The 27,250-nt window shown below is 36.8% G+C and overlaps 1 protein-coding gene across 1 annotated transcript; it reads right to left on the reverse strand.

Moving 5' to 3' along the window:
* Positions 1-471: 471 nt before the first annotated feature.
* Positions 472-24,114, reverse strand: LOC149373846 (uncharacterized). The gene is made up of 6 exons (XM_089595673.1): positions 22,004-24,114; positions 21,547-21,819; positions 21,288-21,450; positions 20,553-21,170; positions 19,814-20,007; positions 472-565 (listed from the first exon to the last, which is right to left on the reverse strand). The coding sequence occupies exons 1-6, from the start codon at positions 24,112-24,114 to the stop codon at positions 472-474; spliced, it is 3,453 nt and encodes a 1,150-aa protein (XP_089451799.1).
* Positions 24,115-27,250: the final 3,136 nt, after the last annotated feature.

Genomic DNA, 27,250 nt, shown 5'->3' on the forward strand with positions numbered 1-27,250 from the left:
GAATCGATGCTACATTCGGTGCTAACTCGCAAATTGCAGTCAATGCATACTTTTGCTCTCATACCCCGTATTCGAACACCTACCTACACTTACACGCACACGCAGATGCACATACTCAAAGTTCCCGCACTCAACCTAAAGAATGACTCGCTTTGAGGTTATGACAACCTTGTTCGATCACAAGAGCACTTGGCCATAACCCAACGCCGTTGATCACGAGCTACCTTACGCATCAGTTCAACGATGAGAATCACACGCTACACGTTCTTTTGTTGTCCGCAGGGTGTCCTGCTAGCGGCTTTACTAGCTGGTCTGCCAAGTCTCAGACGACGCTGCGAACGCGCACACTTATTGTCACAAGAAGTCCTAGCGTTGGCCTCACCCGCCAGTTTACTGAGTCTTAGATGACGTTGCAAACGCGTACACACACACGCTTTCTACTACGTCCTACTGCAGCAGACCTATTACCGATTACCGAGGATCAGATGACTCTGGATACGCACGCTCTCTCCTCACCTTGTTGCTACGGGCAATTGGCCTCTCACCGACTTTCGAGGTCAGACGGCTCCTCAAATACGCATGCACACTCACTTTCGATACTTTTTTAACGCGCAGTGCTACACCCGAGATTAAAGCGATCTAGCCCGCCAAGCTTTTTTCCCAGATCTAAACGTCTACCTCTCGGACAAGCTGATTTAGCTCTCACGTACGCGTTTCTCTTTTTTCTACCTTATTCTCACTTCCTCTTGCTCTTTCACTACCTCAGAAACTTAGACCCTTCGCGTACACTTTTTAATCTTCTCCTCAACCATGAAGAAATCCTTAGTATTGTCAACCACACACTTATCCACACGCCCGCTTTTTAACCTTACCCTCGACACGTTCGACACCCGCACAACCGCACATTGGTGCCACATACTATGTCCCTCTCTCTCACTTCCCCACTAGTCGATAACCTTAATACGCACTACGTAAAATACCTCCAGACCACCATCTCCATGGAAGTTATCAGCGTCGTGTCCTTGCGATGTCGCCCATTGCCATGCTGCCTCTCATGATTTAGTAGTCTTCAGCCAGGCTGCAGAAGATACCTCCCGTAGATCACCATGAGCAGGTGCCGGACGTAGGTTGGACGACGTCTCGATGGTGCACATGCTCTACATTCTTCCCTTTTGAAGACCCGTCAAGGAGCCCTCTCAATCTCGCTGCTCGCGTCCTACTGCTTCGAAAATCTCTTCTATCTCTTTCTTTCCCCTACTTCTCTCATACGACCTAGAGTGCACATATCTCATTTTTCCCCTTAATTACACGTATAAACACACACTACCTATTTTAAGCGCATTGAAATTTTACAAAATACGCAGTAAAAATGAAATTAATAATTACAATAACCACTACTAATTGACAACCAATCTATTTTCCCACCAACCTACAGATTCACATTAAAACGTACACATAGACATACACCTGTGCACACAGTATTAACGTTAACATTACTTATAGTCCTCTAATTACACATTTCTTCTTACTACTCTCACTTTTCCCGCACGTGCTTCTCTTAGCTCGTCTCACCAGCTATATGTCTCCGTCAACCTTTCCTCTTTCCTCGCATAAAACATGACGAAAAATAAATACACGTACACAGGGCACTAAAACGAGCATAATACATCAAATTTTACAGAGAGTCATTCTGAGAGTACAGAGAGTGATTCTCTTGTTATTGTGAGTATCTATGTCACTTTTTGTATTAAGGTCAAGATATTTATACTTGCTTCTGTGAATTATCTTGGGACTCTTGTAGACATACAGAGTACGCAGGTTTTTGCCATTCAAGACCATTGTCCTGTTAATTAAAAATACATAGTATAATGCAGTAGTAAGAAACGCGGTCATTTTGATTTTGAAATACGTTTCTACTATTAAATATTTTCTAATACATATATAGTGGCCAAAAATACATACTATTTCTTATTTCTTATGGTTTCATGCTATCAGTGTGGTACTATTTATAGGTTATGTTTCTAGCATTATGATTAAACACATTTCAATTACGAATAGTTAAATTCAATCGTTGTTATTAAAAATTAATTATTGTAAGTAGGTTTTTGGTCAACGACTACCTTTACTATACTCAAAGAAAAGCAGATTTCTAATTTTGTAGCAAATATGGGAATAAGAGATGATAACTATTAGCATAAGTGAGAGAGGAAGAAGTTTTGAAATACTGTAAAAAATACAGAAGAAGCTATTGAAAAAAAAAAGCAGAAACACCGTCAAACGTAGGAAAGTAACCTGAGACATTGACGTTTAAGTCACTTTACAGCAAAGTGATTTTCACACTCAGATAAAGTTTTTTTTTTTAAACTACTTGAATTTATATTTTCTCAATAATAATGTTTTACACAATTAAACTCACTACTTTTTCTGCTCATGCCAATTCAGTTGTTAAAGAATAAATCGTACCACTCAAAAAACGGAGCTGTTATGTACTGGATTTATTAAACATTGTAATAATGATAGCTGAAAAAACGCTTTAAAATTAAATAAATCGTACGTTTACAAAAACAACGCTCGTGACATAAATAATAATGGAAACTCCCATGAACTAAGCGCAATATACAAAAAAAAAAAAAAAAAAATGTACAAAATATATGATATTGTGTGTTCTGCGTAAGATAATACCTTAAATGACGTGTACAAATTCACTAAGAATATTTGGTAATCTTTTAAGCTAGCTAGAACACATTTTTTTGTTGATTGGTGTTTCTTAAAACACTTACGAAAACGTTTGTTTAAATAAAAAATAATGAGCTAGTTGGAATATTTGCAGTGTTTCGAATGCAAAACAGTTTTTTTTCTGAAATATTCTTAAAAATGCCAAAACAAAAATTTTTCTTTTACGTTTATTCACTATATCCTTCAACATATATGTTAAACAAAGCCAAATAACTATAAAATTTTATTTACTACTTTTATAAAAAAAGAAAAAAGCTGATTGGACATAAAAACCAATCGACAGCAAATAAAACAATACGTTAAAAAATTCTTTTCTTAAAGAATTTGTTTCCCTTTAAATATTTATTGAAGATGGCCTGCAACCTGAGAAAGAAGAATTCGACTCAGCGTGTGATTTTGCTGCCACTTCTCGTCTTGCTTCTCTTTCTCTCTCTTTTTCTTTTTTCGCACCTCAATCTGTAAATACAAATTGTACACGTAGTAAATCATGAAGGAAGTATGTCTCGTAGCTCATCATGGCTGACGCACTAGTAATGACCACTCTTAATCTCCTTCTCACTTACTCTTACGACAAAAGTTTAAAATTTTTAACCAATATTTTTAAGCAAGACTTTACTTGCCTGAAGATATGTAATAAATTAAATAGATAAGATATTTTTCGCCCTACACCCTCGTATTCTTATTTTTGTCGTATTTGTTACCGTTACTGATATATGCGTAAAATAAAATTCAGACGCAACTTTTATATTGATCCAATGATGAAAAAGTTTTTTATTATTTATCCCATGAAAAGCGTAAAAAAATAAGTAAGCAAACATAAAACGCCTTCATGCTCAACAAATTTCTACTTTAGAGCTTAATCAAGTTGTTTTTTTATCCACAAAGTAGTTGTACGCTCTGCATGTTTGGTGCTCAGTGCTACCAATTTTCACTCAGTGAAAGCTTGCAGAAAACACATCTATGATTGTTCGTGATCACTTGTAGAAATTGACAAGAATCGCAATTTATACAAGAACTAAAAATTTAGTTCGAAAGCTGTTTCCAATTTTTTCTATGCTGTCCAAGAGCCATATAACAATATACAACCAAAGAAAAAAAAAAGAATAAAATTAACGTGTTACTTTTCTTATTCTATGTAAAAAAAGTTAAAATTTTTTTTTAGAGAACACTTGAAAGAAGAGAGTGAAGAGGGATGAGAGGCCTCCCATGACTTTGAGAGGATCAGGAAAAATTAGGCAATTTTGCTATTGGAATCACAAAACGTCACGTGACTCATCGCGATGTATATAGCTACTGTTATCACTACAGGCATTATTGTTATGGGAAAGCGTTGATTCTAATTTTTTTTTAATACTTGTACGTAGTGAAGCACTCTGAAACGAATATATAGTTGAATTTTTAAGGTGGGAAAAGTATTGCATTTTTTATTGCCCTTTTACTGACTGAAGAGCGCCACAAGTGCAGTGGTCAAAAAATTTTGCAGGCTTAACCTGTGAATGGCCTGGCTGTTGACGTTTGACATTTGACAGCTGATAAGAGATTTCAGTAATGTTGAACTAATTACCTGCACTTATTATTGTTGGACAGTTATCTAGTACAAAGAGCAAAGAAGCCAAGACTTATTTACAATTTTTGGTTAATCCAGCTTTGTAGGAACAAGTAAAATTGTGAATAGAACCATTAGCAGTGATTTTGCCTCTGATTTTACAAGGTTTCACATTTTTTGCTGAGTATTGACGACGATATGTCATCATTTTTAATACATTGGCTTCTTTTTTTGTTATTTCGCACTTTGAAATATAGTCTGAGTTTGATAACATCTCTTCCTCGCTGAAACGTCTACTGGAAAATGTCCAATCTCCAAATGCATATATTTTTGCTTCAGTCTACTTCACTGAGCTTAAAATTTAACTACGTGGGAGTTTATTTTTTCAATAATACTCACTCATAGTTACTAAGTATATTCAACTTACGCACTTTAGCTGCTACTGCCACCGAACGTCAACAATAGTCGGGCCGTTTGCAGGTTAAGCATGCAAAGATTTTGACCACTGCACTTTAGCACTTTTAAATCAGAAAAAGGACAAAAAAATTGCATTACTTTTTGCACCTCAAAAATTCAATTACACATTTGTTTTAGAGTGCTGCACTTTGTAAAAGTATAAAAAAAAATAAATTTTAATAAATGCTTTTTCATAAAAGCAATGCTTTTTTTCCTACCAGCAAATAAATATATATCACAATCAGTCACGTGACGTTTTGAGATCCCAACTAGAAGGTCGCTCATTCACTCCATGAATCCATAAAAAACTATTATTTATTGTTCTTTAGCAGACTGCAAGTACGTGCAATGTTGCCACATTCGTACTGGCTCACTATATTGACAGCCTTTGCAGAATACAGCCCATATATGAAAGTACAACATGGATTCGGATGGATTTTAACTCAAAAGCCAGTATGACAATCTCTCGCAGCTTGGAATATTAACCATAAAGTATAAGGATAGAGAGAGGGATGACACTGATGTTGAAGTGCCCACTCTCCCAGCTTTCGAAATTTGCCTCCTCATGTAAAATTACATTAGTGATTAGCGCTTCGGCTAAATTTTAATCCTAATTTCTTATCATCTAGTTTTATAAATAACATGTAGTTTTGTGACTTCGTTTGTCGTACATAAAATTCAAACTTGTTGCTTTTTAAAAATATTATATTTGGACAGAGAAACCGTGATAATTATTCAGAATAAGTTATGTATAACACACTACATTTTTTTTTAAAATTATTTTGAAACCATCCCTATTCAATAATAAAAATATGATGTTTGTATGTGTAGTAAAGTTATGGTTAATGGGGCCTTCTGATTTTTTGTGTAATAAGCAAGGTAAAAATCGGTGAGAATGTACTTATTGCAATCCAAAAGTATCACGTGATACGAATATTGCAATGTATAAATAAATACTTAAAATCGAAGTTACTTAAAATAGCGCTGGTTTAATTACTCTGGTAGGTCACTAGTATCACTATTTTTCTTTGCCACCCTCTCGTGACAGCCTACAACCTATGATTTACCTAGTCCAGGCAAGTCATTTAAATCTTACAATTTTTTTGGAAGTTAGTTTTGAGGGCAAGATAAAAGTCTATAAATAGTGAAACGATCTGCAATTCACAGTAAACTAATTTGCGACTGGTGATTTGTATAGAAAAATGTTGATAACACATAAAGCAAGTTGAAGCAAGTGATATTCGATGATGTTCTTTAAAACGTAGTTTATAAGTGATAATCTTTAAAGAAATATTGTGGCTTATCATTTTAAAAATGTTTATAGTATTTCTTGGTGTAAGTTCATAAGAAAATTTTTTCCAAACAACTTACAATGAGTTAAGCAACAGCAATAACTCTGTAAGGTGGTGTCTGCTTAATACTGATGTATACGGTGTACTTTCACAGGTATAATGGAATATCATACATTTAACGTTTTTCAAATGTTTTTCTACGACAATCACGATTATTTAATTAGTATATTAAAAAGAGTGGACATTTTTGCTACTTCTTATTCTTTTCCTTGGAATTATACCATTTCAAATATTTTTAAATGAGGGATAACATAATACCAATAAGTTGAATACTACCTGTAAGTTAAATTTGATCAAAATCATACGAAAAGCCTCGTTCTTAGAGATGACTTGTAGTTATCCTTTTGTCTACTGGAGGTCACAACGTTAAGAGACTGTTTAAAAGAGAAGCAAGAGGTTTGCCGCCTCCGCTTCGCTACCCAGCGTGTCTCCTTCACATCTTTACAAGGTTCGATATATACTAAAATTGTTTAACCACGAAGGAAGGTAATTGTATTATTACAAGTAGCTTCCTATCTTGATTTTGCTCGAAATTCACTAAATAAAGCACCATAGTGTATTGACACGTAATGTAAAACGTTTCTGGTTAAAAATTTATCTTGTCTTGACACTTGTTGGAACAAAAAACTATTTATTAAAAACATTTTTATTCGGAATTTATGCAGTTTATTTGATTAAATAATAAGCTGTAAAAAGTGATAAAGTATCATGATGCTGAAGAGTACTTAAAAATCCTTTAACAGTAGAACAGTTTCTGGCCCTAAGTGGCCGTTGATTTGCACTTGCTCACGTTATAAGAAATCAAAAGGACCAATTCTTAAAACTGTAGAAATTTTAAACTGACAAAGAATATACAATTGACAAATTGTTTCTTTCAATCTCACAACTTGATTACCAGAGCAAAAAAGTTCTAATGCGTAATCTCTTAATTTTTTATTAACACAATGAAAAGAAAAACATATTATTCTATCTATTTAACAATCTGGAAGATTTAAGTTAGTAATTGCAGGGTTATAATGGAAAACTGATTTCTTACTTAATAAATTCCTTACTTGTATATTTGGATAGTGCTGTTTTAATCTTAATAAGTGTTGTGCATTAGTTTCTTGTGGCCTAAGATTATATTAATCTAAAGCATTTGAGATTTTCTTTATAATTCGCTCTCTTGTAACTATAGAAATGATTAAAACTCTTATGAGCTCTTAAGGCTGTTTTTTGTCAACTTTGTTAAGTTGCAATATATTTGTTGACCAGGTAGTTCAACGTCCAATGCCCCTAAAAAGAACAAGTGACCTCGATTCTTCGTTGACAAAGCTCAGTCATTTAAGTGATCCAAGGTGACGATAATAGCTTATGATGCTAACCTGTTAGATACTAATAACAGGACTCCAAGAACAGTGAAAATGATACGAAGAATTAATAAACTCCAAGGGCTTACTGTTCAGTCTTTTATTCAGTTGACAACGTTTCGACTGCACTTAAGGCAGTCCTTTTCAAGTCTAAATTATTTAGAGAAACGTCCACTTAACATTATTTAATATTAAGTGGACAGTGCTCTACATAATTTAGACTTGAAAAGGACTGCCTCAAGTGCAGTCGAAACGTTGTCAACTGAATAAAAGACTGAACAGTAAGCCCTTGGAGTTTATTAATTCTTCTGTTAGATACTGTCCCGTTTCCTTAAGATTACTTTTCCTTTATAGTTTTACTGTTAGATTCACCCATCGCAGATCTTGGAGATGATTGACGATACAAGTAAAATGCTTAGTGTTAAGAGGGTCATGTAGAGTGATTGATGTCCAGGGATCCTAGCCTTGTGACGAAAAACTCTGCTCGTGACATCTGCCAGTGAATGACTCACTTGGTTAATTAGTGATCAGCGCTCTTTAGTCTTTCAGTGGATAAATCATTGCCAAAAATAATAATAAAAAAGTATTTGTTGGTAAGGTAAATTAACGTTGTATAGTCTAAACTTATCAAGATAATGGTAAGTTAGGGAACGTAAATACAAATGATGGCCCTGGAAAGGGCTAGTGGTAATACTTCCAGTCATAACTTATTAAGATTATTTCCGATGATGGAGAGCGAGCTGCATATAGCTTGACTCTTACCCTCCCAGTTTCTGTGTAGGGAGACGGTGTTAGAGGGAGGTACGCTGCTGGCCAAGGAATATCTCGTCTTCGGGTCGTTCTCCGAATAACCAACCGTTTACTGTTAGTTGAGAAAGTGGGCTTGGAGAATCCATCCTCTGTGGGTATGCCGTTATAACAAATCACTGAGGAGGAGGCTGATAAAATTTCGGCTGATATGGCTGCCCGAACTTCGGCGGTTTGGCCCGAACTGCCCGACTATGGTATTCGGCAATTTGCTTGGAGATATTATAACCAAACTCAGTTTCTTTTGTTACAGGTAGTTTCAACTTTTCTTATAAGCCACCTAGCGGATCCTACCAAACTAAAATAAAAAGCTTGCTTATTATTACAAAATTTGAGCTCATTGATTTCTACTGTTATTAATTTTTTTAAGATAAGAATTTTACAGTCAGGAAAGTATCACAAATCAGTTTGCAAAATTTTAACATGATGGGTTGACTTATTTCCACGGTTAGCGATTACATTAGTTTTTACGACTTTGCTTTGTATATAAGTAAGATTAATTAACACTTATCACAATAAAAAGGTATTTTTCTATTTTGGAACAAAGCTCTTTGTATCATTTTGATTAAATTTTTATTTCCGGTAAGTTTATTTGAATTTTAATTATGCTTTAAATGTCTTGTTCTCAAGACTACTTGTAGCTGTTAAGTGATGAAAACGATTTTAAGTGTAAATATGCATGTATTAAAAAATTTCTCTATTCATAAACAACAAAGATATAAATGAACAATGGATTTTTTTAAGTGAAATTTTCTTTTGGCGTGTTGGTCGATTTTGGATAGGGAAGAACTCTTGGTTTTGCATCAGATCGCTCTCATTTAAAAGCAAGGCGATCCCTGGAGAGAGTCGTGTGTGAGAATGAAGTATATACGAGGGGGGTGGGAGGAAAGGGGGAGCCCGCTCTGAATTGGCCGGCGGTAGAGAAGGAGAGAGTAGCTTGGTGGCGCGGCGGAGTGCGGTGAGGTATGGTAGTATGGGTATGCATTTGGCCTGAGTACTCTCTCCAACTCCTTGTCTAACGGCAGCCACTGCGCAGTGCGCACAGTGCGCATTTGAATTTCAAACCACATCGTATATGTGTGGGTTAATGATGTACGTAACTATCGAGTCAGGTACTCAGGTACTGGGCTACTGAGGTTACTTTAAACCATGTGTAACTACGTACTTTATTGGTATACAGTTTTTTGCCATGGATCAATGTGTATACTGTAAACTGCATACAGTACGTGTTACTAAAGTATTACTGTATAAGTGTATAGCGTGTACTTAATAGTATCAATCACCCATGCAAGCTTAACTGCGTTTTGTTGCGCACGTGAGCAGCGATTTCTGGCGTATATATATATGACTAGTGTGTCACTATAAGTTGTATCACCGTACACATACGCACACAAATATGTATTTGTAACAAACTGTTGCTATGTCGTCTCTCTTCATTATTAAATGAATTATGCATTATAATATGTAACAACATACTAAAATTATTTGAACTCTTATAGCTATGATTTGATATTTAATTGCGTTCTTACTAACCCTACTCTCTTTCTCACACAAAATTATTAGTATTTATCAACAAATATTCTACAAATCATAAAATGGTCTTCTCAGAAAACTCAATTTTTTGTTAAAAAAAAAATCAAAATATCACTTTTTTTTACATCAATTTTTAGGGTTTCTGCTGAAAAATCAATTCGATTATTAACAAACTGCATGTCAAGGATTTGAAATGAATTTATTAAAAAATGAAAATAACACTACATCATTATGATTAAAATTATTATTATCATCATGATCATCATCACCAGCATTGTTGGATTCGGACGTAAATTATCTAAGTATTTTAATAAATTTTTTTTCACTCTTAAGTATCTGTTGTAGTAAAATTTAAAAAGAATATTTTTATGACCAATTGCATAATTTTTAGAATTTCCAACCTAAAAAATACCTCTATCATCGTACGATGAACTTTACCATTTATTATTCAAAATATATAAAATAAAAAGATACGCTGTAAAGGTCTAATTCATATAGTAAGTAATTATTTGCTTATCACCAATTTAAGTTCAAAATGCTACCCCTAAAACACTTGCTACCCAGTTTGCTAGAATGTAAATACGTGAGATGGATAAAACAAGCGCCTATAACGCGACTATACAAAACACTTATATGTATGCCGAAATAAACAGTGATTGCGAATTGCGGCGAAATGTGCAAGTCATTCGAGCCACCTAATCAAAGCCGCCGACGCCGCTGCGAATCTGGAGGGTATAAAAGACCCATGCAAGCCCACGTTAATCACTTTTGCCATCAGCAACGAGTCCGTCGCTTTGACTAGGGAGCTCTGCTCTTCAAAGCACTGTTGTAATATTATTGCAATAAATAGCGAATTTAAACATATATATTTGATTATCTTTTCTTATATTATACTATTCATTTTAAATACTGCACTGGCTATAAGGGCGACGAAGAGGGTATTACAGTCTTCTAGTTTTCCCCGTACACCAGTTACTCCTCTTTTGTGTTCCTCGGGTAAGGAGTGGATCTCCGGGGCAATACAAACCAGAGCTATCCTCTAGGTAAGGAAGCTAACGAACTGGCGGACCTTCAGGGCAATACAAACTGGAGAAATCCCGGTTCCTCGGTGAGTTACCGCACCCAACAGGAACTCAAGAGAGTCCTATAAATTTTTATTTACTAATATATAAGACCACCAGACGTGTGCACCACGGGTCAGGGGCATTGTGAATCTGACTACGTCCCTGCACACATCCACTGAAGTATCTCGTGATACAATTTGGGGGCAATACGTATCCAACATTGTACCCACGAGTCCTCACGGTCCTCTATTCTTCTTAAAAGTGTATCCACTAATACTAACTCACATGAATATATCATGTCACATAAAAGAACCATCAAATAACAGTTATTAAATTTATGCTTAAAATATCTTAATATAATTATGACCCTTACAAATGGCGCTCGACGTGGTTAGTACGAAATATATTTATAAAAAAAAAAAAAAAAAAAAGTCAAGAAGAGCCACCATTTTTGTAACAAAAATGGAGGAGCATAGCCAAGATAAAAATAATGAGAAACCAAAATTAGAATTAGAACGGAAAAAAATAATTGTAGAAGAACTGCAATCGGTAGAAGAAACACGAAATGAAAACATAAGTGAAATGGAAGCTCTTAAAAAAGAAAACGAATCTTTACAGGTACAAATGAGAAGAATGAATAAAAATGTAAAAAAAATCGTAGAAGAAAACAGAGACATACAAGAGCGTCTTACAACCATAGAAAAAGAAAACGACCAATTGATTGATACAACATATAACTTGAAACAAAATAAGATGAAATCATACAAACTATCATTGTTACGGATGATCCTAAAGCTCTAAAAAAAACATGTCTTGATCAAATGAGTGAAAGTGCGAAAAATATAGATGTTAAAATTAAATCTCTTGAACAAAAAATAAGAAATAAAATAAATATAAATCCATACATTGAATCCATCCCTAAATAACCGAATATTCCATTACCTAAGTTTAAAGGTTACGACAACGAAAGGCCAATGAAATTTGTATCAAACTTAGAAAAATACCTTAAATTTCTACAACCGGGCGATTATGAAATAAAAAATATTTTTTCGCAATGTTTAGAAGAATCGGTTCAAAATTGGTGGTACCTTCAGGAAGACTCGACAGATAATTTTGAATGTTTATCAGAAAAAGTCAAATATTGGTACTGGAACAACAACACTCATAAAAGAATTATTTGGAAAATAGAATCGGAAAAATATAATAATCAAGGAAAATTAAAACGCGTTGATTACGCAACGAACATTCTCGGCTTTGCAAAAGATTTAAAAACAAATTTTGCAAATTCCGATTTTATTAATTTGATAGCTAACCACTTTGACAATAACCTAAAATTAATCATAATAGCTCGAAACTTAAATAACATTGATGATTTGTTGAAAATCATATTAGACTATGACAATGAAGAAAATCGACTATACATTAAAAAAAACCTAACTAATAAAAATCAATACTCTCGCAACACATCCACAAATAATACCCCTCCTAATACAAATAACCAAAACAGAAACACCACATCCTATAACAATCCTAATAGACCACATCAAAAATACCTTCAAAATAATGCCAATTGTAGAAACTTTACAACTCATAATAGTCCAACAAGTGAAGAAAAGAATTTAATTGTCCATGAAAACCAGGAGGAGATTAAACTTAATCCTTTATTAGAATACGAAGGAACGAATTATGATATCAATTAAAAAACAAGATATTTCACAAATTCGGGAAACGAGCAATAGTTGTATTTAAAAATTTGGATTTTCTTAACAATAAAAAAGATAAAGAAAAATTAAATGCCACTAAAATCAATTTAATATTAGAAGCCACTAGAAAAGAACTAATACATGATATAGAAACAAAAGATAATATCCCTCAAATTTTAAAATGTCAAAAAATAAGTATCAAATTTAAAGGAATTAAAACTAAAGCATTAATTGATACAGGGAGTGAAATAACTTGTTTATCTGAAGAATTTTATCGAAAACATATAAATACATTAAAATTCGTACCAACATTACCAATTACGGGAAAGTTCGTAAAAGGATTTATGGGAAAACGTTCTACACGACTAAAAACACAAGTTTTAATAAATACTAAAATAGGTAAACTAGAAGTAGAACTGATTTTTATCATAATACCAAAGTTAGTAAAAGATTGCATACTCGGATATGACTCATTAAAATAAATAAATTTAATATTAGATACTACTCAACAAGAAATAAATATAAGGAACAATCATTTATATGATGTAATACAATATGAAGATATAATACTCACAAATGAAGATTATGAGTCCACAAGAATAGAAGAAAAAAATGAACTTTTAAAATCAAAAAATTCTTTTTCCTTAGAAAATATACCTTCATTTACTGAGGATATTAAATATATAAACGATATCTCCAAAGAAGAGGTCGTAAAGAAATTAAAAAGTTATAAAAATCTTAATGATTGACAAATGGATTAATTGTTTAGTTTAATATGGAAATATAAAAACATATTTGAAACAAAACCAGGATTATTAACAAATTATAAACACAAACTGGTACTAAAAGATGAAAATCCGTTCTACTCAAAACCATATCCAATACCCTTAAAGTACAGAGAACAAGTAAAAAAAGAAATAGTTAAGATTTTTAAATTTAACATAATAAGACGATCTACAAGTCCTTATATAAATCCCATTGCTATTACTATTAAAAAAGATGGAACAATAAGAATGTGCTTAGACGCTCGAAAATTAAACGAAAAATGAGTAGAAGACTATGAAGCTCCACCAGGTATTAAAGAATTATTTCCAAGGTGTAAAGATGTAGAAATTATTTCAAATATAGATTTCACGAGTAGCTATTGGCAAATTCCACTATGAGAAAAAAGTAGAAAATACACAGCTTCTATGTGTGACAATAAAGTATATGAATTTAACGTGGTTGCTTTTGTCATTAAAACAAGCAGTGCCACCCTATAAAGAGGCCTTAATCAAGTAATTCATAATTTTGAAGATTTTATTATAGCTTTTGTGAATGATTTGGCAATAATATCAAAAAATTTCCAAACCCATTTACAACACTGAGAAACTATTTTCAAAAGATAAGATAAATACAATTTAAAATTAAAATTTGAAATATCCAACTTTGCTCAACAACAAGTATCTTTTTTAGGACATATATTAAGTAATAAAGGTTTAAAGCCAGACCCAGATAAAATAACTACAATCAAAAATTTAACACCACCAAAAAATATAAAACAATTACAAGCTTTCCTAGGTTTCATTAACTTTTATACTAAATTCGTGAAAAAATACTTCATGCATGCCTTTCCACTAGTAAACGTATTAAAAAAGAAAGTACCCTTTAAATTAGAAAAAAGTCACCAAAAAGCATTCAATAAAATCAAGGAAATATTTAATACTGAAATAATTCTAAAATTCCCACGAATTCATGAACCATACATATTAACTACGGACGCAAGTGATTTTGCCATAGCAGCTGTGCTTTCACAATTAAACAATAGTAATGAAGAAGAAATCATTACTTGTATCAGTAGAACACTCAAAGGCAGTAAATTAAACTACAGTACAACTGAAAAAGAAATGCTAGCTATAGTTTGGTCCATACAAAGATTAAACACATATCTAAAAGGGGCCTCAAAAATTATTGTGAAAACTGATCATCAAGCACTTTCATTTTTAAAAACATGTAAATTTAAAAACTCAAGGTTACAAAGATGGGTGTTGGCATCGCAAGATTATAACCTACAGCCGGAATACCTTCCGGGTAATCAAAATTCGGTAGCTGACTATTTAAGCAGATATATTCATCCACATGATAAATCACCTAAGTGGGTGATTGTTGCTTCACTGCTAGCAGACAAACTTAGTAAAGAATTAACAACATATCTCAAAAATTTAGCTGACCTTCAAAAACAAGACAAATACATTGAAAGTTTGAAAAATCATAAAAAATTTGGGACAGTATTTAAGTTGAATCAAGACAAGTTATTGTGTAAAATTCATGATGAAAATGAAAAAATAATAATTTCTCAAATCATTATAGATATGCTAATAAAAGAAACACACATAGAATATGGTCATATGGGGCCTAAAAAAATTATTAAAATATTAAAAGAAAATTTTTACATACCGAAACTACAGGCAGTAAAGTACAGGCATACACATTATTACGAAAATGTATAATATGTTAGAAAAGTAAATATATGACTTATAAATTAAAGGAAAAAGCACAAGCTATCTTAGCTAACAAACCAAATGAAATCCTTGCTATTGATTCTTATGCACCATTGCCAAGATCTGTAGGTGGAGTTCGTTACTTGCTTACTACTATGGATGTATTTTCAAAATCCGTTATTATGTACCCTGTAAAAAAAGCTAATACGACTATAGTAATAAATGAAGTTTTTGATGACTATTTTAAGAAATATGGAGAACCTACAAAAATTATTACGGATCATGGTAGTTAATTTACAAACAAAAAATGGATAAAGAAATTAAAAGAACACAACATAACACCGGTATTTTCTTTAATAAGACACCCACAATCAAATCCACTAGAAAGAATTCATAGAGAACTAGGTCGATTTTTTAGAACATTATTACAACAATGTACACACACTAAATGGGCATCTTTCGTAGAAATTGTTAAAAATATTATAAACGAATCATACCATGACACCACCATGTTCACACCAATAGAACTTCACTTAAACAAAAAGCCGACTAGGATGTGGGAAAAATATTTTACTATAGAAAAAAATAACAATTTCCACATAAACACGAGAATACACTTAGCTAGAAATATTACGCATAAAAAACTAAGAAAACGCATGAATAACAAAAACATAAACACAAAACATAAAACTTTCAACATAAATGATTTGGTGCTAGTAAAAGCTCTAAACGTATCAAACAATGAAAACAAACAAATTGACAAGTTTTTTGAAATATATGAAGGACGTTTTAAAGTAAAAGAAATATTGGGAACAGACACTTACTTACTGTGCAACAAAGACAATAATTGGAAACAAGGAAAATTTCATATATCAAACCTTAAGCCACTCCACACTTAGAAAACACATATGAAAAAAAAAAAAAAAAAAAAAAAAAAAGAATATGTGAATGTAGTCAGAGTTAACAGTTCGTACATTTACATAGAAAAATTACATAAAAATTTACTAAATATGTGAGAGTGGTCAGAGTTAACAGTTCGTACGCTCACATAAACACAAAAATATAATATCAATAATTTTATGGCTGTTTTCTGGTTGAATAACGGTAGACAAAACTATTAAAATAAATACATTATATTTAAAATTCTTATTATTGTCTGAAATTGCACAAAGAATAAGTAAAAATAGAAAGAAAGAGCACAGCAAGTTCAGTTGATTCTGTAACGCCAAACCTTTAAGATGTGCGACCAGGAAACACAGTCAGAAAATTACCTGGGTATATGCCATGCCTTAACGTTGGTAAATGAGGCACTATTAAAGAAATATACATTAGCGATGCATTGGAGCAAAGTGCAAGGACAATGCCAAAAAATTATAATAGCGCGATCAAAAGACATTAATTGCCAACAGGGCCAGATCTACAAGAAGTATCAAAGAGGAATTACCACGCAGACAGTCCCAAAGAAAACCAAATCGCAAAGGACCCAAACACCGGAAAGAGCACCTATAGAGCTCGAAAATATGAGCAAGAGAGCGGTGGATTTAAAAAAAATGCTAAACGAACCAGCAATAGAATATGATCCTGAGGATCCGTCATTTAAAAAAACCAACAACAACAGGAAGAATACACATGTTTAAAAATGATAAAGAAGTAGCCAAGATCATTGAAGTGATGCATATAATCAAACCGATGATCATGAAGCCTATTAACTGTGAGGATGAAGATATAATATAAATAGATATCTTTTTAGTTTAGGGTAAAACATATAAATTATTTTTTTTTTAACTATATCATAAGAGACTAAAAAGTAATTTTTATATAATATTGTTATTGGCTAAACATAGCCATACTCTTTATTTTTAAATAAAAATCTACCATGGCTTGTATAGGTAGTAGCATGGATGGAATAAAAATTTATTATGCTTAATATATTGTTAGGGGTTAAGCGCAACCACTTAGTTTTATACATTTGTTTTGAGAACGAACTCCACCACATCTTGAATGCAAATTGGCTGGGGGAGATATGTGAGGGTCTAATTCATATAGTAAGTAATTATTTGCTTATCACCAATTTGAGTTCAAGATAGTACCCCTAAAACACTTGCTACCCGGTTTGCTAAAATGTAAGTACGTGAGATAGATGAAACAAGCGCCTATAACGCGACTATACAAAAGACTTATATGTATGCCAAAACAAACAATGATTGTGAATTGCGGTGAAATGTGCAAGTCATTCGAGCCGCCTAATTAAAGCCGCCAACGCCGCTGCGAATCTGGAGGGTATAAAAGGCCTATGCAAGCCCACGTTAATCACTTTTGCCATCAGCAACGAGTCCCGTGCTTTGACTAGGGAGCTCTGCTCTTCAAAGCACTGTTGTAATATTATTGCAATAAATAGCGAATTTAAACATATATATTTGATTATCTTTTCTTATATTATACTATTCATTTTAAATACTGCACTGGCTATAAGGGCGACGAAGAGGGTATTACAGTCTCCTAGTTTTTCCCGTACACCAGTTACTCCTCTTTTGTGTTCCTCGGGTAAGGAGTGGATCTCCGGGGCAATACAAACCGGAGCTATCCTCTAGGTAAGGAAGCTAACGAACTAGCGGACCTTCAGGGCATTGCGAATCTGACTACGTCCCTGCACACATCCACTGAAGTATCTCGTGATACAAGTTGGGGGCAATACGAATCCAACATTGTACCCATGAGTCCTCACGGTCCTCTATCTTTTTTAAAAGTATATCCACTAATACTAACTCACATGAATATATCACGTCACATAAAAGAACCATTAAATAACAGTTATTGAATTTATGCCTAAAATATCTTAACATAATTACGACCCTTACAACGCATGTAATCATATGTATTGTCACGACCCACATAATCATATAAATGCCATAACTATAGATTACTTACTTCAAAAACAGTAAATAATTTGGATAGCTACTGATTCATTTCAGAACATTAATAAAAATATAATTCGTAGCTTTAAGTTTTCACTTCTGTCAGCGGCCACATGATTGCCCATAATTTTTTTTTTTATTTATCTTTTTTTTTTTACAGTAAAAGTTTATTTTAGTCACCCATCGATTGCACTTCATTGAGTCTAAATTGGTAAGTATCTGGGACAATCAGCCTCGTGTACAATTCTGCAAAGTATGGGAGTCCCCAGACCACCCCGTTATTTACGCCACTTTTGGCTAATATTCTTTTAATCCATTCACTAAGAGTTTCCGATGAGACTAGTCTGTAAGGTTCTTTTGCTGTAATTAACAAACAGTCTGTATAATTTCGTTAACCTTTGGTTAACTCTAAGTTATGCCGTACTGCCTAGGTCATGCAAAAACTAGGCTTATGTTTCAAATTGGACTAAAAGAGACTGAGGTCACCCTGGCCCTGACGTTTCAATCAGCTTATCTATTTTAATTTTTTCAGCCCTGTGAAGTTTTAAGAATATTTTATAAAAATTACAATTTTATACAACGTTCGAAACGTATGAAATGTACATAGAGTTAGAAGAGTGACTGTCTTGTGAGGTCATAACTCTTAACCTAAGGGTACCAGTGGAAAAAATGGTTTGAAGAATTAAAAAACTAGAGAAATATCTCAAATGTGTGTGTATTTCAGTGCAGTCAGTGACCACTTAAAAGTTTCTTTAATGAATTTCGAGACCCAGCTATTTTTTCCTAGCCTATCCAAAATTAATAAAATAGCTGAATGCATAGTATTCAGCATTTCATGTAAGGCGCCTGAGTTGAATTGTTGAGACAAAAAGCTAAGAGATTAGCCCTATTTTAAGAAAAAAATTTCAGGTTGTTTGCTGTAAAAGGTAAGTCCCAACTTTTTAGCGCAAAACTTTACTGTCTAATAGCAACAGGGGTTAACGATGACATAAGGATATTCAACGTTTTTTGGGATGCTCTTTTTCTTTGGAGTACTTTTCAAATACTTTGGTAATAATTAAACGGAGACGATCCAACTGCAGGTGATATTCTCTTCTAGATAACAATGAAAGGAGATTGGTCGTAGGCCTAAGTACAAATTGCTCGCTGGTATATAAAGCCAGGAAAAAGGGAAACCACAGTCAGCTTGGGCAGTAAGATATGACTAAGATTTTCGACGCATTTTCTTGTTTAATTTTTATAAAGGCTTTTGCAATGAGGCTGAAAGGCGGGAAGCAGTAAGAATCTAGTGTGGATCAATTCACCGTAAAAACACCTATTAGAAAAACTCTAAGATTGGGCTTTTAAGTAAAGAAGATCTTGCATCTAGTGTCTTAAAAAAATGCGAACAGGTCTACCTGAAGGACGCCCAATATACCTGTAGCTTGTTAGAAAGCATTATTGCTTAGCTCTTATCCATTGTCTTCGTTCACTATTCGAGACAATCGATCAATCACTTTATTATCAGCAAATGCAATGTACGAGGGCAACAGAAAAAAATTTTTCTTCTTCACTCTGTCCCAGATATTTCTTAACAGCTTATTATAGATTGGGAATCACAATCCCCTTATTTCGTTAGCATACAAAATTTTCAAAGTATTATCTACCCTTCTTTAGCTCTAGAAAAAAATCGGTTGCTTTTTTTACTTTAAGGTTCTCTCTAGCCAAAGAAAAACTAAGAATTTTGATTGATTTTTAAACAACCATGGTGTTGACGATGGAACGAGCCGGAAGCAGGAATCACCAGGAGAAAAAATTAAAAACACACAAATTGATTTACAAAGGAAATATATTCATTTGTTTAGTACAAAGCCTTTCAGGCACCATACGCACCTTATTCGCTCGCAGCCCGAGAACATCTGCCGCTCGCCACAGCGAGCGAGCGTCGCGCCCCTTGCGCCGCCGCGCTCGTTCCTCCCCTCCGTTCTACCGCAGTTCCATACCCCGCATTTCGCCTGTTTCACGCGAGCTTCGACGTTAGGGCACTGTACGTCGATAATGAAGGAGCAAACCGCCAAATTCAAAAACTGTACCAATTGATATCAAAGGAAACATCACGGCTTAATTCTTCGTGTCATCGAGACTACTTTTCAGCCTGAACGGCCCCAGACCTGCATCTGTGCACGCTAGTTTCGACCTTCAGTACAACCGGAACTTCTCGCTCCTATCGAGGTCTGTGATAACAAATGGTGGCTTGACGGCCGCGAGCTTCTCGCGCCTAAACAAGTCGCCTCGATGACTTCACAAAGAAGGCAAATCGACACCCCAGTCGTATATTCACTGTTTGCTCCTCCCCACCCGACCGCATTCAATCATTGCATCATACGTTAGCCAAATTACATGTGTTTTATCTCTGAGGTACACAGTAACGTTGCCCCTTCAAACTCGCAACCTTTAAACGCCTATTTTCGTCTGTTACAATCCTCACCCCCGTAAAAAATTGGAATCAATTTTGTACTTCTTCAGTGCTCATTAACTTGATAATTTTATGGACCGATCGCACAAACTCTTTTTCATTCGCCCGAACCATTACTGCACGCACAACCCCATCCACTCCCGGATATAGTTTTACAATTTTGCCCTTTCTCCAAGAGTTTCGCGGCGCCTGCATATCCACGACTAACACCACGTCGTTCATTTTTACGGACTCGGTTTGTGCATGCCATTTCTGCCGCGCTTGCAATGTCGGAACATACTCCCGCAACCACCGATTCCAGAAAGCATCCGCTAGCGCTTGGGCCATACGCCATTGCCCGCGTGAACACAATTGTCGCTTGTCATAACTTCCTAACTTGAACTCTCCTGACGAGCTGCCGATCAGGAAGTGGTTTGGGGTGAGTGCTTCGCAGTCTCCTGGATCAACAGACACGTGTGTCAAAGGGCGAGAGTTGACTGAGTGCGCGATTTTCTTTAACGCTGTTAAAAGGGTTTCGTCCGTCACGACCTCGTTTGCAAGGCTGGCTTCCAGAGCTATCTTTACCGATCGCACGAGACGCTCCCATGCCCCGCCCATATGCGGCGCATCTGGGGGATTGAATCGCCACTCCATTCCGTTGCGTAGTGCAAACGCGTGTAATTTTTCTTGACTGAGTTTGTTCACTCCTTCTCTTAATTCAGCGCAAGCGCCCCGGAAGTTAGTACCGTTGTCGCTGTAGACTGTTGCCGGTGTTCCCCTATCAGCCGCGAGACGCTAGAGGGCCATAATAGCCGAACCTGTCGTCAGGCTGTGCGCAACGTCCAAGTACACGGCCCTAGTCATCAAACACGTGCATAGAATACCCCAGCGCTTTTCCCTACTTCGCTTTACCTTCACAAATAACGGCCCGAAATAGTCCATGCCGCAATGGCTGAAGGGACGCTGGCGATACGAGAGTCTCGCGTCAGGAAGTGGTGCCATCAACGGGATGTTTGGCTTGGCGCGCCGGATCTTACAAACGAGGCATTGGCTGATAATAGATTTCAAGGCGGTTCTTAAACCGAGCACGTAATATTTTTGTTTTAGTTTATTTATTACCGTTTCATGATTTGCATGGTAGAAACGTCGATGGTAACTCACGATTAACAACCGCGTTGCGGGGTGATTGCCATCGAGGATAATGGGATTAACGACGAAACCGACGTCCAGCACTTTCGTAACGCGTCCGACCACCCGCATCACGTTTGTATCGTCGAGCAACGGAGTAAATTTTGCCACTCTGCTTGACTTCTTCCCGACCGATTTCATTTGCAGTGCGCGTAATTCGTGGGGAAAACTTTCCGCCTGTACTACCCTGTACCAGTATTCCTCGGCCCATCGTCTCTCTTCGCAGTCGGACGTGACCGACGCACGATGCGCCCATCTATCGAAATATTTTTGCACGCGTCGTGCGGTGATTAAAAGCCCTTCCCAGCCTAACACTCTCACCGCGAGCGACGACCCTCGGGTGGTCGCTGTCATCGCGAGAACCCGATGCTCTTTCCTAGCCTCCTCCTCATCGAATTTTCCCTTTTCCGCTTGAGTGATCGAAGGGGGGACAGGCCAACAAGTCTCTGGCAGCTTTAAATAAGCAGGACCATTGAACCACATCGACGATTCCCTCTTCGATCACTCCTCGCGTCGCGCAATCAACCGGATTTAGTCCGGACGGAACCCACCGCCATTTGGCCTTTCCCGTTAGCTCATTAATTTCCCCGAGCCTGTGCGCTACGTATATGCTGCGGCACCGAGGTTCTCCGACAAGCCAATGCAAAACAGTGCGCGAATCGGACCACAAATGCCACTTGTCGCCTTCAATTTTTAATTCGTCGGCTACGTTCGCGATCAGTCTCGAGGCAACCAAAGCTGCCTGTAATTCTAGTCGCGGGACGGACAGATCAGCATTGGCGACTACCCGCGACTTTGCCATCACGAGTGCTACGTGCGCCGTTTCGTCGTCAAGTTCGCTTCGAATGTACACGCCTGCGGCTACTGCCTTTAAACTTGCGTCGCCGAAAGCGTGCAGACTCGTTGCTGTAACACGTCTCCCCTTGGGAGTCAAGCATCGCGGTATTTTCAAGCTGGCCAAACCTCTCACGCATTTTAACCAAGCCACCCATCCGTCATTCTCCTCGTCCCGCAACTGCTCGTCCCACCCAATACCGCTGTGCCACACGTCTTGAAGAATCAATTTAGACGACAGCATGAACGGCGCCAGGAGACCCAGGGGGTCATAAACAGACATCATTGTCTTAAGGTACTCACGCTTGGTGGGCTTGCGCGACTGATTAAGTAGTTCGGTCGGTATACGCCTAAGGCCAACATTGAAACCTAATTGATCGGACGCAATGTCCCAGTAGAGACCCAAAACGCGCTGATCTCCCGCTTCGAAGAGGAATGTCTTAGCATTCTCCACCCGACGTGATTCTTTCGCGCCTTCACATAGTCCCGCGACCGCCTCGGCCTCGTTGCTCGCCCATCCATGCATCTCGAAATTTGCATGAGAATTTATGTCGATGACGTCGCGAATCAATTTTTGTAGCTCAGTCGCAGAGTTGCAGCTCACTAAAAAATCATCAACGTATGAATTTTTCACTATGCTGGCTGCGGCGGCTGGCTTATCTGTGCGAAAACGTTCCGCGTTCGCGTCTTTGACGTAATGCGCACTGCACGGCGACGACTTAGCCCCAAACACTAAGCACATCATCTCATATGTTTCAGGATAGCCTTTTCTGTCTGCACCGCGCCACAAAAATCTAAGCGCCCCTTGGTCGTTATCTACGACCCGCACTCGAAGGTACATGTCGCGAATGTCCGCCTTGCATGCGACGGCGTGTAAACGGAATCGACTAAGTACGCCGGGCAAGGCTTGCAATAGATCGGGACCGGCATCGAGCTGATCGTTTAGACTGATGCCCGAGGCTTTAGCTGCAGCGTCGAATACGAGTCTTACACGATCTGGTTTAGAGTCGTTCGTTACGCCGAAATGCGGGAGATACCATACTCGGGATCGGGGCCTGTCATCGTCGACTCGGATTGCGTATCCGTTTTTGATCAGACGGTCCATCTCTTTGTAATAAAGCGCGGCAAACCTTGGATTTTTGTCCAATTTTCTTTCTAGAGAACATAGTCTATTAGCCGCCATCGCGCGACTATCTACTCGTGGTGGGGCGACGCTGTTCCACAGCAATCCTGTCTCCCACACTTTTCCCAACGAACGACTCGTCTCCGTCAATATTTTTAATGCGCGCTCGTGGGCGGGGTTGGGACGCGTCAACTCTTTCACTCCCAAACTTTCTACCTTGAAAAATTCTCGGATAAGCAAGTCCAATGTCGCGGTCATAGCGCAACACTCTGTGCAACTCTCGTCCTGAAGAACTTCGCTGTTTTTACGCATCATGAACACGCCGTGTTGTCTCTTGGTTGAGGTAACTCCATGAGCCACCCAACCTAGCGGTGTGGCTGTAATTGCAACATCCGTTCCAACTAAAATTCTTGTTTCACTGCTAGCCAACAGACGCCAATTGTCCTGCCCGACGATTATCTCCGGTTGGGCCGTCTCATACGGTTGAATAAAAAGGCTATGCTGTTTAGCAATTTCGCGTATCAATTCGCCTGGTAATTCGCCTGGGAATAAGAAAATTCTCGCGGTAAAATTGATGCGTGAGCTCGAAGACATTCCGTCGTTGTGCACCGGCCAAAACACGCTTCCGCATTTCGCGTCTTCTTTAAAAAACTTAATCGCCGCTTTCCGCAGTCTCGATTTGCGGGGCTATCTGTATAATCCCGACGCGATTCAAAGAATAGGCAGAAAATTTCCTGCCGCGTTGAAATACGCTTTCATCAAGCATGCCGCTGAAAATCTCAGCGATCAAACAGAGATAGAACAGTTGTCCGATTTTTTGTACAGAGAGGCAGAAATGGCGGCTGCAAGTAGTTTGTTCGACTTCGATGTGTGTGTGGAAGACGCGCGTGGGAATGCTAAGAAAAATCCGAAACAAATAGGGGGGCCGCGTGTGCTTACAACAACGATGTGTGAAAGTGGAAGTTCAGCAACGATGTATGTTGCGTCAGCTCGAAAGAACTCGTGTCCAGTGTGTTCGCGCGACAACCACCATATAGCAAATTGCTTCGTTTTGGCTCGCGAGTCCGTTGCTCGGCGTTGGCATTTGATCAAGAAGCTTCGTCTGTGCTTCAAGTGTCTTGAAAGCGGCCATTTGCAAACCGCATGCAAAGCACCGAATTGCTCCACATGCGCAGGGCCGCATCACGTGTTGCTGCACAACGAGTCGCGAGCAAAAACGAACCATGCCAATCGCGCAAGGCAAGATACAACAAACTCTTCTCCTGGCGTTCCGCATGATTTCTCCCCGATGCAGGATGCAAATCGCAACGCATGACTATCGGAATCTTTCGCTCTGCTAAAAATAATCCCGGTGTGCGTGTGCGGGCCCAAAGCAACCGTGGAAACTTTCGCATTTCGCCTGTTTCACGCGAGCTTCGACGTTAGGGCACTGTACGTCGATAATGAAGGAGCAAACCGCCAAATTCAAAAACTGTACCAATTGATATCAAAGGAAACATCACGGCTTAATTCTTCGTGTCATCGAGACTACTTTTCAGCCTGAACGGCCCCAGACCTGCATCTGTGCACGCTAGTTTCGACCTTCAGTACAACCGGAACTTCTCGCTCCTATCGAGGTCTGTGATAACAAATGGTGGCTTGACGGCCGCGAGCTTCTCGCGCCTAAACAAGTCGCCTCGATGACTTCACAAAGAAGGCAAATCGACACCCCAGTCGTATATTCACTGTTTGCTCCTCCCCACCCGACCGCATTCAATCATTGCATCATACGTTAGCCAAATTACATGTGTTTTATCTCTGAGGTACACAGTAACGTTGCCCCTTCAAACTCGCAACCTTTAAACGCCTATTTTCGTCTGTTACACATGGTTTATGGATGGTATCAAAAAGCCTACTGTGCAGCCATACAGCAAAGTTAGTTTCGTATCTCAACGAGCGTAGGTTGTATCTATTCACTCACACTAGCCTCCTGGTAAAGTTAAAGATGTGGCCCCCACATACCATGCGTGCACGTGGGAGAGAACGTGAAAAGAAGCCTCTGGGTTGGAACCTTCACCAGTGTCCACGACCTTTTTACTTTCTTGATATGCAAGTTTTTCATCATTTGACATCAGCTTCGTTTTCTTTTTTAAAGTTCTGACATCAATGTTCTTACTTTTTCTCTTGCTCATTTCCTTTTATTTAAAAAATTAGCACGATTCTCGACGATGTAATCCCTCGTGCTCAACGACAGAATGTGAAGAGAACACACCAGGCGATGAAGTGAAGGTGGCGCACTTCTTCTTTCTCTTACAAAAAAAAATTGTTTAACATTTTTACCTCTAGTGGATGGAAAGACAACTACCAGTTATATTGAGAACAAGGCAAATGCAGTATAACTTCTTACATTCTGAAATTTCATACAAACGAGTAAAGGAGCTACTTGTAGGAAAAAGACTTCATTTAACGAAATTCAGTCAAAAGATAATATGATAAGTGTAACTCGTTTATACATTGTTGTACTCATATTGTACACGAAAAGAACATTTTTTATGTACATTAAAAAAAAAAACGTTAGTTTAAAATCTCTTACGGAATTCCTGAACGCAAACCTTCAAGTTCAATGTATTGTATTCATGATGATCATTTGTCATCATTAGGCTCATGAAGACTGTAGGGAATAAATTAGAATTTCTTTTTTATTGTTTTCTATCCCAGTAATACTATTCAACTAAGAAATCTCGATGTTATTAATGGATCAAGATATTAAGTTTGTTTTTATTAATAATTTTATAACCCATTATTCATTCTTTATAAATCGTACTAAAATAAATGTATGCTGAAAAAAGTTAAAAAAATAATTCTTGAACTGTTGTTGTAGATTTTGAAATTCATCCAAGAAGATATAAGCGTCATTTCTTAGAGGGTAGGAATTTTAAAAGTGGACAAGAATTGGGAACTGTGATCATGAAGACAACTAACACAAAAATAAATATGGTAAAGAACCAAATTCATAATTCTTCTTTACAAGATACTGATTTAATATGAGTAAGTATTAAATGTCGTGCGTAAAGTTTAATGATTATTTTAAATTTTGTTAAAGAATACGTAGCAATGCTTATTTTTGTAATACATGCTGATAAGTTTTGGTTAAATTAAGTAAAAAATTTAACCTTTGTTTTATCCAGATTCTTAAGTTAAGTTACTAACTAATAATGCTGTATCAAAACATACACTACCAAAATTGCTTTGTGGCACAAGAAATAGTACTAACACAACCTTTTCCTCATGAGCTTAGTAAGCAACTTCAGTACTAAAAAATGCTGTACAAGCTTCGTTTGCTGTAGCGTCCAGGAGGGCGCCCAGAGCAACATGTAAGTCTTGGGTTTCATTTTTTATAGTAGGACAACCTTTGACTGATGATTTACGTTTTTTTACGTAGATGTATGAAAACCATTTTTTCCAGATTTTATGCCAACTGTTAGTAAAACTCAGAAATAACTAATGTAAACAGCATGCATACTTTAGTATTTTATTCTTTAGCTGACCTTTCAAGGAAATAATAAACACCAGCCGGTACATTTATTTTGGACTTAAAACAGCTTTATTGTGACCTGATACGTATACTTTGATTCATACGCTCTTATCATGGGATACATACATTTCAAAGCTTCTACAAAGCTTTAGTGAAATAAACATTTTTTATGAAAATTTCTTAAATCCGTTCGTACCTATCATGAATATATGAGTA

This window comes from Copidosoma floridanum, unplaced genomic scaffold (assembly GCF_036245765.1).
Source record: "Copidosoma floridanum isolate Cflo_tuat_1 unplaced genomic scaffold, Cflo_Japanese_pri ptg000026l, whole genome shotgun sequence".
Classification (NCBI taxonomy): domain Eukaryota; kingdom Metazoa; phylum Arthropoda; class Insecta; order Hymenoptera; family Encyrtidae; genus Copidosoma; species Copidosoma floridanum.

What these genes read in the sequence shown, in the direction of transcription:
- LOC149373846 (XM_089595673.1), bottom strand. Translation starts at nt 24,114, where the DNA reads ATGTCTTCGAGCTCACGCATCAATTTTACCGCGAGAATTTTCTTATTC. An exon ending in GGCAATCACCCCGCAACGCG is followed by an intron (nt 21,451 to 21,546) that starts GTTGTTAATCGT and finishes GCTCGGTTTAAG; the next exon opens with AACCGCCTTGAAATCTATTA. An exon ending in CTTGGAGAAAGGGCAAAATT is followed by an intron (nt 20,008 to 20,552) that starts GTAAAACTATAT and finishes CAATTGGTACAG; the next exon opens with TTTTTGAATTTGGCGGTTTG.